Here is a 12,510-nt window from a genome sequence, read left to right as displayed (position 1 = left end):
GAGATAATGTGCGCTGGATGTTATCTGTGATGAAAGCTGAAACACAGATGTGTTTCTTCCTCAGAACTCATTGATCAAAGGTTTGTTCAGCACTGGGTTACGGATGGACTGCTGTCTGTGGCGTACAGTGTGTTTCTCTGTTATCTGTTGCACAGCAGTCATCATTGTATGCAGGGCATTGCCTTGAATTATGGCCTGCATCACAATTTTGGCATGTTCTTGGCAAATACTTTTTCATATTATGCTGTAGAGAGTTGATAGTGCTGAGTACATCTACTGTACAAATAACTTGTCAAAGGTTAACTCTACATCAGAGAACTGGCATTTCATTGCTGAAGTTCAGCCTGTAGTGACCAGGCCTTGTTTCCAAAATCCATGCCAACATTCAGATTGATAGAAACACGTGGAAAAGTGCTTAGCACCACGTCATGGTCTCCGCAGGCGTACTTGCGTCTCGGAGTACTGCAGGCCTTTGGAAATCTGAGCAGTTCTCACCATTTCTTGACTGCTGCTCTTTTATATGCTAGTGACATTATTAAAGGGCTGTTTCAAAGCTGGAGATCTGAAACCATTTAGCTCTACACAACTTCAACATTTCACATTTGGAAGAGAGACAGAAGCACTTTTTTTTAGGGTTTCTGCCCAACCCTTTATCACTTTATAGCTCTCACATGGGTGTCCTCTGGTCTCACTTTCAACTGTCTTTCAAAGAATTTCCACAAGGTGTCAGGATTTACATACAGTGGAACGAAATGTCGTGCCTCGCAGGACCACGGTGCTACATAAATACAGACATACAACAATGAAGTAAAAAACACTATAAACCTATACACTACTAACCTACTGACAGATTTAACTATAAGTATACTATATATAAGTATTTACCCTATACAAACTAAAAAATAGAAGATAAAAAATACAAACTATACGAATGCTTCACAAATACTGTACATGTGCAAAGAGAGACATTTGAGTCAGCAGCTGGTTGGGGAACAGAGCAGGATGATTTGTAGTGCATGAGCATGTAAACATACATATATTGCTGAGTCTTTTGTGGGATTGTGTTCACGCAGCAGTGTGTGTAAAGTGTCTAGTGCACATAGAGGAGAGTGTGTTACTACAGCTGGTTTGTACAGGCCCACTCACCTGTGTGTAGCACACTTTGAATTGCACAAAAAATAAAAATAAAATAAATGTAAAAAATTTAAGTTCGATACAGTTTTTCTTTGGTGTGGGGGGTGGTCCATGTTTCAGGAGGTAGGGGTTTGCATGGGGTTTCAGAGGGGGGCGGGGTGGTTTGAGTTCAGGGCTCTCACAGCCTGGGGGAAAAAGCTGTTGAGCAGTCTGGCGGAGCGGGCTCTGATGCTCCGGTACCGTCTTCCTGATGGTAGGAGCTGGAAGAGACTGTGGGAGGGATGGGTGGAGTCCTTCACGATGCTGTTGGTTTTGCTGGAGCATCGTGTAAGGAAGATGTCCAGGATGGAGGGGAGAGGGGCACCGATGATCTTTGCAGCTGTGTTCACTGTCCGCTGGAGGGTCTTGCGGTCAGCAGCACTGCAGTTCCCGTACCAGACAGTGATGCAGCTGGTCAGCACACTCTCAATGGTGCCTCTGTAGAATGTGGTGAGGATGGGTGGAGGGAGACTTGCTCTTTTCAGCCGGCGGAGAAAGTGTAGGCGCTGTTGTGCCTTTTGGAGAGTGACATGATGTTGGTGGTCCAGGCGAGATCCTCTGTGATGTGCACCCCCAGGAATTTAGTGCTGCTGATTCTCTCCACAGTCGAGCTGTCGATGGTCAGTGGGGGGTGGTCAACGGAGTTTCTCCTGAAGTCCATCACAACCTCCTTTGTCTTCTCCACATTGAGGGACAGATTGTTTGTGCCACACCATTCAGCCAGCTGTGCCACTTCCTCTCTGTAGTGCGTTTCATCGTTGTTGCTGATGAGACCTACCACTGTTGTGTCATCAGCAAACTTGATGATGTGGTTGGAGCTGAACTTGGCAGTGCAGTCGTGGGTCAGCAGTGTGAAGAGCAGCGGGCTGAGCACACAGCCTTGTGGGGCACCTGTGCTCAGTGTTGTAGTGCTCGAGGTGTTGTTGCCGACACGGACTGACTGAGGTCTTCCAGTTAGAAAGTCCAGGATCCAGTTACAAAGGGAATTGTTAAGGCCCAGCAAGTTTAGTTTATTTATGAGCTGTTGTGGGATTATTGTGTTGAATGTCGAGCTGAAGTCAATGAACAGCATTCTAACATAGGAGTCTTTATTTTCTAGGTGGGTAAGAGCCAGGTGGAGGGTGGAGGAAATTGCATCGTCCGTAGAGTGGTTTGGACGGTATGCAAACTGGAGCGGGTCGAGTGTGTTGGGGAGGCTGGTTTTGATGTTGTGCATGACTAGCCTCTCAAAGCACTTCATCATGATTGGAGTCAGTGCTATGGGACGGTAGTCATTGAGACAGGACACAGGTGATTTCTTTGGTACCGGTATGATTGTTGTGGATTTGAAACACGTGGGGACGACTGCCTGACTCAGCGAGGTGTTGAAGATATCTGTTAGGACATCTGTCAGCTGTGCAGCACAGTCTCTCAGAACACGGCAGGTATGTTGTCAGGACCCGCAGCCTTGCGTGGGTTAATCCTAGATAGGGTCTTCCTTATGTCGGCTGGAGACAGACAGAGTGCCCGGTCGTTGGGAGGTGTGGGCAGTTTTTGTGCAGGTGTGTCATTCTGCATTTCAAACCGTGAATAAAAGTGGTTGAGTGCATCGGGGAGGGATGTGTCCTCATCACAGGCCTGTGGCGGGGGCTTGTAGTCAGTGATGGTCTGAATGGCTTGCCACAGGCTCCGTGTGTCTCTGCTGTCTGTGAAGTGGTTGTTGATTTTTTTGGGCATATGACCGTTTTGCTTTTTTGATGCCACAGGACAGATTGGCTCAGATACATTGTCTGTATCAGTATCATGTATTTCTGTGTCCACAGTGCGTCTACATATTTTTTCCTGGCTTGTTTTTCCACATACATACACACACACATATACTATATATATATATATATATATATATATATATATACACACACACACACATATATATATATATATATATATATATATATATATATATATATATATATATATACACACACACACATATTCTCCAGGCGTGAAGAATAAAAAAAGAAAAGAAAATAACAATAAACAAAAACCTTGCCTTCTTTAGGCTGTAGTCAGACCTGTTCATCCTCTGGTAAGTTTATTCTGGGTACTCTACTCACATGTGATGATATTGTTTGTTATCTGTAAGTCTCCTGTGTCACACCGGACCAAACAACAGCTATAACAAGCTCTTTTCTAAACCCACATGTGTGTCTGAAGTGGACTTTCAGTTAGTGCTCAAGAGCATCTATTAACACAGATTCACCCAGCAGCTTATTTACATTTTAAACATGCCATTGCTAATATGCCATATGCCAATAGTCTGCTTTCACTATGAAATATAACCAGACAATGTACTTTATGGAGAGACTCACATTTATTTTAGGAAAAATGTAACAAGTATTGGGAAAAGTTATGTATATACACCATTAAGACAAGTGGTATATTTTATATCAAGGTGTAAGGTGAAAATGTTCTGTGACCTGACATTGTAATGCCCGTGATGACCTTTTGCTCTCTGTTTTCAGTAATAATAACATCCAGCTTCATATTTAGAGATGCACCGCTTTGAAAAAATCTTTAAAAAGTTGCAATAAAAATCTGCTACTCTTCCTACAGTATGAAGACACTTCCAGGGGACTGTCCACTACAGCGGTGGACAAACGTCAGGCACCCTGTCAGGTGAAGGTCATTGATGTTTAGCTGTCCAGCCACACTTCAGGACGTCCAGTATCCTCTCAGGCTGATCTTCAGATCCTTGAGTTTGTGGAGAGGACTGTGGTCTGATAATGCCCTGCAGTGACCGGCCGCTGTTGTCTGCACCGAGGTCAACTTCTCATCTGGAGGCTTCTGTGTTCACATGCAAGGGTTTGTACTGGACACATCTTTGAATAGCGAAGTGGTTTGATGCCTTTTTAGCTGACCGCTTAGCTACAAAGGTACTCATACTCAAAGTTCAGAGTAATCTGATGAATATGGAGAGCGGTCAGTCCTTCAGTATCTGTGTCTGCTTGTGAACCTCACTGAAAACTCAAAGAAGAGGGGGTCCAGATCTGACAAGCAGCGTCCCAGCAGAGCATCAGTGTTTCAGCGTCTTCTGTTGTATCCTTGTGATGAAAGGATGAATATTTGGCCCAGTCTTGATCAATCGGAGAAACTAGTGATGATCAGTGTGCGCTGGATCTCAGACGTTTGCTTTAGTCTTTCTTTCACATCTGAACAATGATCGTTTTGTCTTCTCTTTCTGCTTCTTCTGTATATCATGGTTATACAGTGTGTTATCTGTGACGTTGCTTTGTCACTCTGATATCCTCATTGACTCATAAGGGCATGCTATAAAATCATAATCATAAGAAGAACCATCAAAGATATACCAACTTTACTCTATTTATTTCATAGAAATGATTCTATGTTGTTGCAACTGTAAAAAGTCATAGAAAAACAGAGCACAAATGTTGAAATGTACTAAACATAAATACACTAACCAGACTGCACTACTGCACAATGTGTTATTTGAACACAGATGTATTATCTGAAATATTAATGACCGTCATAATGAACTATTTCACTTAAGCTGTGATACTATGGTTTTCTTTATTTTCCAAGAAAACAAAGACAAAATAAATCAACCCACCTCTGAAACCCAATACTATATAACTGAACAAAGATGTACTATCCTTTTTATTTGACCAAAAAAACAAAACAACAAATGTAAAAAGCAACACTACACACATAGAAGCAAGTAAGATGGGTCATGCGCTCTGACCTTCCCTGTGTCAAAGAGTGCATCTAAAACTAAACAAAAGGAGGAAACGGGATGAAAGCAATCTCTAGGTTGTACATTTTTAACATTTTCATTCATTAAAAACATCAAATAAAAACAATAATACGACAGCTCTTCTCTTTTCCACTATCACATACATAGGTTTTTAAAGACAGCATGCGAGATCAATGGAAGGTAATTTCACCAAATGTGCTTAGGGCCATTCAATAAAGTAATTTTATAAAGAATAGCATAAACGGGGAAAAGAACTACATTTATCTTTTCAATTCTGGCCAGAGCACAGTCTGGCTTAATGCTGACTTAAATTAGTAAGGCTTTTCATTTTCTGTGATGGTTTTTTACAGCGTGAGGTAGCTTACATAGAAAACTCAAGACTGGGCCATGTGTGGAAGGTCTCTTTAAAAGTACATTGAATAGCGTGACTGAAGAAAAAACCTAACTTTAATGCACGAACACATATACACAAATAAACAATTTGATGTCTATTATATATCTGGTCGGTGGAAAAAAAATGCAGGTTGTTTCATAAGATTAGCACCATTGATTATTTTAATGCACAGTAATTTACATACACTGTGGTGATGAGAAAGACGAACACTTGCATGTGATTGTCAAAGTTCAGGCTGTTGTAAAATGCACGTGAGTCCGATAATTATAGAAGAAAAAGATAAAAATACTTAGTGTGGGACTCACTGATGTACAACTCTTGATTCAAATGCACGGGGGAAATAGCACCTTAACAATAAATAAATAAAACCCAGACAGACTTCTGCCTCTGTGGTTTCTCTGGCTTCTCCGTTATGTAGCGTTGCGTTGGGCTGTGAGATGTCCCAGAGTGCCGAGGGTCGAGACGCCTTCTGCCCGTCAGTCACAGATGAGTACTGCTAGTGCCTATCAGTGCATTTCCTAAAAATACTTTCGGAAGCACTTCTTTTCTAGTCATAAAGATGTCCCACTTAAAAATGTCTAGTTCTTTAGTTTCTCTTTCTTTGTTCCTCGCTCTTGAGTGTGTGTGTGTTATCTCTCTCTAATTCTGTCTGTATCCCGGTTTCATTTGTTCCTCTGTCTTTACAAGAAACAGACGGCACCCACGTCCACTCCAAACTCCTGATGAGCTCCTCCAATATCCATAGGTGCAATGTCCACAATGGGCAGGCGTGAAGTCTTCTGGGATTTGTACTCGATGACCGTCTTGCTCCATTGTCCTGTGTGTTTCTGTAGGGACAAATCATTTCTGTAAGGAGCCTGTTCACACAGAACGTTTTTGCACTCAACCGAACTGCTTCTCTGTTGTTTTTCTATGTAAATGTGAACGGCACATTTTTTGAAAGCATTTGTGAGTCACACTATACTGGTAGCACTGTATGTTTGGGGTTGAGTTCAACCCAATGAGGACAAATACAAAAAGGCGTTGTTGTCTGTTCGCTCTCTTTGGGCCTGTTTGCGCCTGGTACTAAGGTGAGTTTTCGTTGATTCGATCACAAGTGGACGATGCTAAATACAGATGTAAATAGGGTGTAAAATGTTTTGAGCTTGTCCACGTTTGACCACTTCCAGAGGTAGTTGAAAACGCATTAGAAAATGTGTTCGAACAGCCACTAAAGACCATCTGTTCTCCACTAACTGGGATCATTCTTAAACATTACCATGCTCATTTCCTATCCGTTAACAGACAAAATCAGAATGTCCAATTAAATTTAAATTACATTGGATAAATATGTCACTCAATAATAAATGTTTTTCTTTTCAGTGGTTTATTTTTTCATGCACACAAACAGGAGAAAATGGAGAATAAAATGACGAATGATAGGGATAAAATAAATAGGACTATATGAAATATGTTTCAGTTAAATAACAAAACAAAAGGGGAAAAAAAAAATTAATTTAATTTTTTTATGGCCAAATCACGTTTAAGGTAACAGAGATTGCTGAAAGCACATCCTGTTCGTTTTCTTTATTTTACAAAGGCAAGTTTTGTTCTTACTGTCAGTATACATAAAAGTAAACCCTTTACAGTTTCAAATTATGTCCTACTCATATCTTTATGACCAAAAATGACAGAATTTTTTGTTTGTTTCCACTGTAATAAGTATGATATCCATAATCGCCCCGGAGCATCTCTCACACACACAACAGATCATTTATAGCATTGCTAGAAATGTATAGGCTTATGTTGTTTATAACGAATGCCTTTATAATTTGTGTTTTATTTTAGAATTGTATATGTAAGTTTGTACTATAAATTTTACTGGTGTTCAGAACTGAATCAAGATAAAAATCAGAAAGTGTAAATAGCTATAAAATGAAAGGATTTACTAACAACTTGCATGTGACTACCGTGATATTTTTTTATTTGATTTCTTTTAGCTCATATGTTCAGCTAATGTGTAAATTGCACAATGAATGAAGCTTATTTCACAATATTAGATTGAAAGATAAAAAAAGCCCACATTTACTGGCCCATAGACCCTGCCCTCAAAAGAAATCAGGACAGAAGTGATCGAAAGTGGACAGAAGAGATGGATTAAAACAGCAGGTGTGAACGACAATGTGTCTCCCTCGTCTACTTGCGATTCGATCGACCAGCACGCATCTTAATACCAGCTGTAAACAGGGCCTTTGTATCATTTAGCTGCAACAAAACAGTTCTGGAACTATTATGATTACATTCACTTCCATTACTATTATTATTATTAAATTCTTGATTCCCAAGCCTGGTCAGAAGTGTTTCCTCACCTTGCAGCCATCCTCAAGAACAGTATATGTGAAGCGGCTGTTGCCCTCAGCGCGGATCTCCACATCATTGGACCCCTGCAGCAGCAGAGCTTTCTTCAGGTTTCCAGTGGCCTCATCCATGTAGGCAACGCTGTTCTTGCAGTGGTAGGTGAGGTTCTGCGAGGCCTCTGTGGACAACAGTCTCAGGAAAGTCATCTGAATGCTTGCTGTATTAGGTGCCAGATTGTTGTCTCCATAGCCAAACTGTGGAGGGAAAACGGAAGAAAGCCCATTAGACAGAGATGATCTAAATCTTAAATAATAGTTCTGAATAGTCCTGAATCAACTCAAGAGTCAGCAGGACCAGAAAGAGGAAGACTCACATGGAATCCACCATTCATAGCTTCTCCAAACCAAACGTGTTTGCGCTCAGCTCCCTTGGAAGTCCACCAGCTCTTGCGTGGGATATTAGCGGGTTTTGGATAAACGCAGGTCTCGCCGGTCTCCATGTTGCAGAAGACCTTCATAGCATCAACGGTGCAGCCCTGGTTAGGATCAATCCAGTATTCACCTGCAGAGAGACAAAACGTTATTTTCCCCCACATATTCCCTGTACTTTATCAAGGCAGAAGCCAAACCTCCCTCAAAGTGTCTGCTCAAACATGCCTGCGGGGCAAACTCACCGCTCTTCCAGTCGGGGTGGCAGAGCTTCAGGTCTCTGCAGGTCCGGGCTGGGCTCTTCTTTGTACCGTCAGGACTGCGGATGTTCTCCATCTGGTTGTTCAGGGATTTCAGAGTGGCATCCACCTCTGCATCATGCTGGTGGTCACCTTCGGCGGCCTGGTCTGCCCTCATGTACCTCAAGGGGTCAGGACCCTTCTCAGGATGAGACAGACCAGCAAAAGCAGACATGTCGATGCCGGGCCCCGGGGGGCCAGGAAGACCGGGGGGACCAGGATTTCCTGCGGGGCCCTGAGGAGAAGCAGCGTATGAACCGATCTGCTGTTAAACTAACATCCTTACGTTTCAGCAGACTTTTTTTAATCAGAATTTTTAAGACCAGCATTTCCCAACCCTGGTCCTAGAGTACCCCCATCTAGAGGTCGCCCAATGTTTTGGTTTTCCACCGATAGTTGATTCGTTATCGGCTAAAATCCATGCCGATAGTTTTCGGGTTGCGTCCATTGCTAGAGCGGCTGAGAAGGATCCGCTGTCATTATACAGTACGAGAGCGGCCTCTAGAGGCGGAAATCACTGACACCTTGTGTTGTTTGTTTTGACACGTGATGCTGCGCTGAACAGAGTGGGAACTTCAGACGCGCATGTATATGCAGCCGACATATTTGTCCCAAATCATTGTTAATGTACATAATGACTTTAACCTAGACTGTACAACTGTGTATTGTGCATTTTTAAATGAAACGTTTCTTTCCGTGACTCTAATACAGAGAGCTATAATATAGTTTGCACTTTCTCTTTCCGGTTGCTCCGTTTTTTTAAACACTGAACTTCAAGAATGAACCATGTGGCATAGATGAGTTTGAAGTAAACTTATGTCTGTTTGGTGATTAAATCAAATCGACCGCCGCTTGAATTGAATGCGATGCATTCGGTTTGTGTAAACCTGTCGTCTTAAACAGCGCTTTTGCCCAGTGTGTGACTAACATATTTTGTTATTTTGATTAGATAATCATCAAGTGTTCTAAAATAGCAAATAAAGTGTTTAGTATGCATACAATATCCATTTGTAATTTCAATGCTATGGCCTTTGTGTAGATATTTAAGGATGTTCATCTGTTAAGCATGAAATGGTAACACGTTACAATAAGAGTCCATTTGTAACATTAAGATTAATGAAAGCTGTATATGTATTGTTCCATTTTAGAGTGTGTTAATTTCAACATTTACTATTACTAATACATTTTTAAATTTTAAAGTTTATTCTGTTAACATTAGTTAATAAACTATGAACTAACTTTAATGATCAATATAAAAATTAATATAATTTTTTTTATTCATTTACAAAAGTATGGTTCAATGCTGTTTTTTTATATAGTAAAGCACTATTTTTGTTTATTAATTATTGGTTTATTAATCGGTATCGATCAGTGTGGTACAACCAAGTTATCGATATCGACAAAATCCACTATCGGTCGACCTCTACCCCTAACAGTACAAATTTTGAACGTCTCCTTCATCTGACGCTCATTTTAGGCCGCGGAGCCTCTACTAACCGGCTGATGAGTTGATTTAGGTGTGTTGAACTAGGGGGACATAGAAAATGTGAATCATTGGGGATATCGCTGTACAAGTTTAGTCTTGCTACTCACGGATGGCCCAGTCTCTCCAGAGCGACCGCGAGGTCCAGGGGGTCCGATGGGTCCAGGCAAACCATTTGCACCATCTTTTCCAGCTGGACCAACAGGGCCTGGGGTTCCCTGGAAACAGTGAGAAGTCTGAGTCTCAGCACAACATCACCTGTTTGCATGATCCGAGGGTGTCCAATCCTCCAGAGTTTAGTTCCAACCTGCTCCAACACACTTGCCTGTGGCTTTCAAGCTATTTTTGGACCTCATTTATATAATTTTGCATAGAAACCATTCTATAAACCCACAAGGAAAAGTGTGAGCATCTGCCTAAACCCTGACGTGGCACTTTTCCATGTCGACGAACGTGGGTTTTAGCGCACACACACTGTAAGATTAGATATTATAAATGAGGCCCCTTGTGCTTGATTAAGGTTGGAGCTAAACGCAGCAGGGTTTGACACCCTGGCAAATACAGATGCAGTAATAATGCTCCTGGCTACATACTCTTGCTCCACCGGGTCCAGCAGGTCCAGAAGCACCTTGGTCACCAGGTTGGCCCTGTGTGTGGAGGACAGGTGTTTTTGTGTTATCACCTTATATGCATTTATAATGCTTTATCTGAATATGTCACAAAGAAACAGCAACTTACAGGAGGCCCAGGCAGACCCTGAAGACCGGTGAATCCTCTGTGTCCTTTCTGTCCTCTCTCACCCGAATCGCCAGCCTCTCCCTTATCTCCGCGCGGGCCTTGTGGGCCCTGTGATTAATGGACATGAGCATTGCAACTCTACATTAACTCTTTAAGTCTACAGTCAATTCTTTGTGCATAAATTCACACATTGACCATTGAAAGCAGAATCGAGTCATTATGGCAAGAGAAACACTCACAGGCATTCCCCGAGCTCCAGCAGGCCCCAGAGCTCCAGCAGGTCCTTTGGGTCCCTACAGTTAAAAGTAATGAGTGTCAAGTGCGTTCTATATAAAATGTCATCTTTTGGCTTAAAGTCATCTATTGTAAATCAGAAATCCTTTTTTCCAGTCTTGTCATTTCCAGTGTATTTTTGGACATGCCTATGCTTTCCATACTTTTACTATGTATTAATGGCAGCTTTGAGACATAATCCCATCCAGCTATACCACTTTCCAGATGCAACACATTTTAAGGGAAATTCAACTAAAAAAGCTTTGACTGTCTCAACAGTTTTGACTGATGTGTTTATAGCATTTGTAGTGCATTAAAATCACTCATATACATTCCACCCGGTTGAGAAAAATAACATGAGTATCGATACTGAATAGACTTTAATAAGTCAATCATTAAACTAGTACAATGTCACAAAATCACTAATACAGTCAATTTTCCAGCCTGTTAACTGGTTTAATCAAATTTATTTATTTATTTAAATAGTTTTCATTCATTTCAAACTGAGAACATCTGTGTTAAAAATCCTTTAAATACTACCCTTCAATAACATGAATAATAAATACCATTCTCCTTACACAATGTTACAGCCTAACAACTAATGTTTGGTCATTTTCTTCAGTGCTCTTCAGACCTCTAGAAATCTGTACTCACGGCCTGTCCTCTGTCTCCCTGTTTGCCGGTGGGTCCGACCGAACCGGGAGCACCAGTGCCACCCGGAGCACCAGGAGCGCCCGCGGATCCAGTGTCTCCTCGGTCACCCTGAACAGAACATAGTGATGCAGAGAGTCAGCAAGCACAGCTCAGACCATACAACAATAACAGCTTAATGAAGGCATGTCTGTGGAGGCCTTATAATGAGAAAGCATATGGATAAACACAATCCTCTTTGATGCCCACCTTTATTCCTGCAGAACCGTCTCGGCCAGGAGGACCATCAGATCCGGGATTGCCCTGCAAAATAAAATCAAATATTAAACTCGCTGTGAGTGCTTTATATATGTACAGCATGTGCATGTATTGAATAATGTCAGTTTCAAGGCAACAAGCAACTGTGTACAAGGAAAGCATCTAATCTCATTTGTTATTTTTTTCTACTATTGTTTTTTTTTTTTTTTTTTACAGATTTGTTTATTGCCTTTCATGTCTGTTGGCAAACAGTTCAGCTGGTTTATATTGGTTTGGTTATTCAAAACCAGTCCTGTAACCCTGAGTTTGTTCAACTAGATTAATGGTACAAGCCTCTGGAAAAATGGCCTTGCATTTTCCAAAAATTAGGTATAGAGCGTTTTTTTTTTCTTCAGATTTACAAATTAAGATCACATTGTTTAACCAGTACATGTGTGAAAGCAGTGTTTTTAATCTGCAGTAAGTCCATGCGAAATGTTCAATCATTCATTACTCTCTGTCATCAAAATGGCCATTTGCACCCTAACCATGTTAACGCTTAACACTTTGTTAGCATGGTTAACACTTCTTTGTATCTACATTTGGTTTGGCTCATCTACTCTCCAACAGGAATTGGTCATAGAGATATAGCTTGTAGCGGTTTAGATTATTCTGTTAATGTTCATTTTACACTTCGGTTCACTGTTTGCTTGCTAAATCTGGCAAACAGTCAATTCTAATAG

General features: G+C 41.3%; 1 protein-coding gene across 1 annotated transcript in view; it reads right to left on the bottom strand.

Moving 5' to 3' along the window:
- Window positions 1–3,510: 3,510 nt before the first annotated feature.
- LOC306857065 (uncharacterized protein) overlaps window positions 3,511–12,510 on the bottom strand; it is a 43,301-nt gene continuing 34,301 nt past the window's right edge. The window contains exons 44-53 of the mRNA XM_079396730.1: window positions 11,780–11,833; window positions 11,534–11,641; window positions 10,846–10,899; window positions 10,607–10,714; window positions 10,462–10,515; window positions 9,979–10,086; window positions 8,332–8,620; window positions 8,032–8,219; window positions 7,670–7,912; window positions 3,511–6,148 (exon numbers count right to left, since the gene is read on the bottom strand). Coding sequence (XP_079252856.1) covers window positions 6,002–6,148; window positions 7,670–7,912; window positions 8,032–8,219; window positions 8,332–8,620; window positions 9,979–10,086; window positions 10,462–10,515; window positions 10,607–10,714; window positions 10,846–10,899; window positions 11,534–11,641; window positions 11,780–11,833 — 1,353 coding nt within the window. The 3' untranslated portion in view covers window positions 3,511–6,001. The remainder of the gene's footprint in view (window positions 6,149–7,669; window positions 7,913–8,031; window positions 8,220–8,331; window positions 8,621–9,978; window positions 10,087–10,461; window positions 10,516–10,606; window positions 10,715–10,845; window positions 10,900–11,533; window positions 11,642–11,779; window positions 11,834–12,510) is intronic.

Source organism: Barbus barbus (genome assembly GCF_936440315.1).
Source record: "Barbus barbus genome assembly, chromosome: 37".
Lineage (NCBI taxonomy): Eukaryota > Metazoa > Chordata > Actinopteri > Cypriniformes > Cyprinidae > Barbus > Barbus barbus.
Note: the sequence above shows the minus strand (reverse complement) of the source record. Positions and strands in the feature narration are given on the sequence as shown.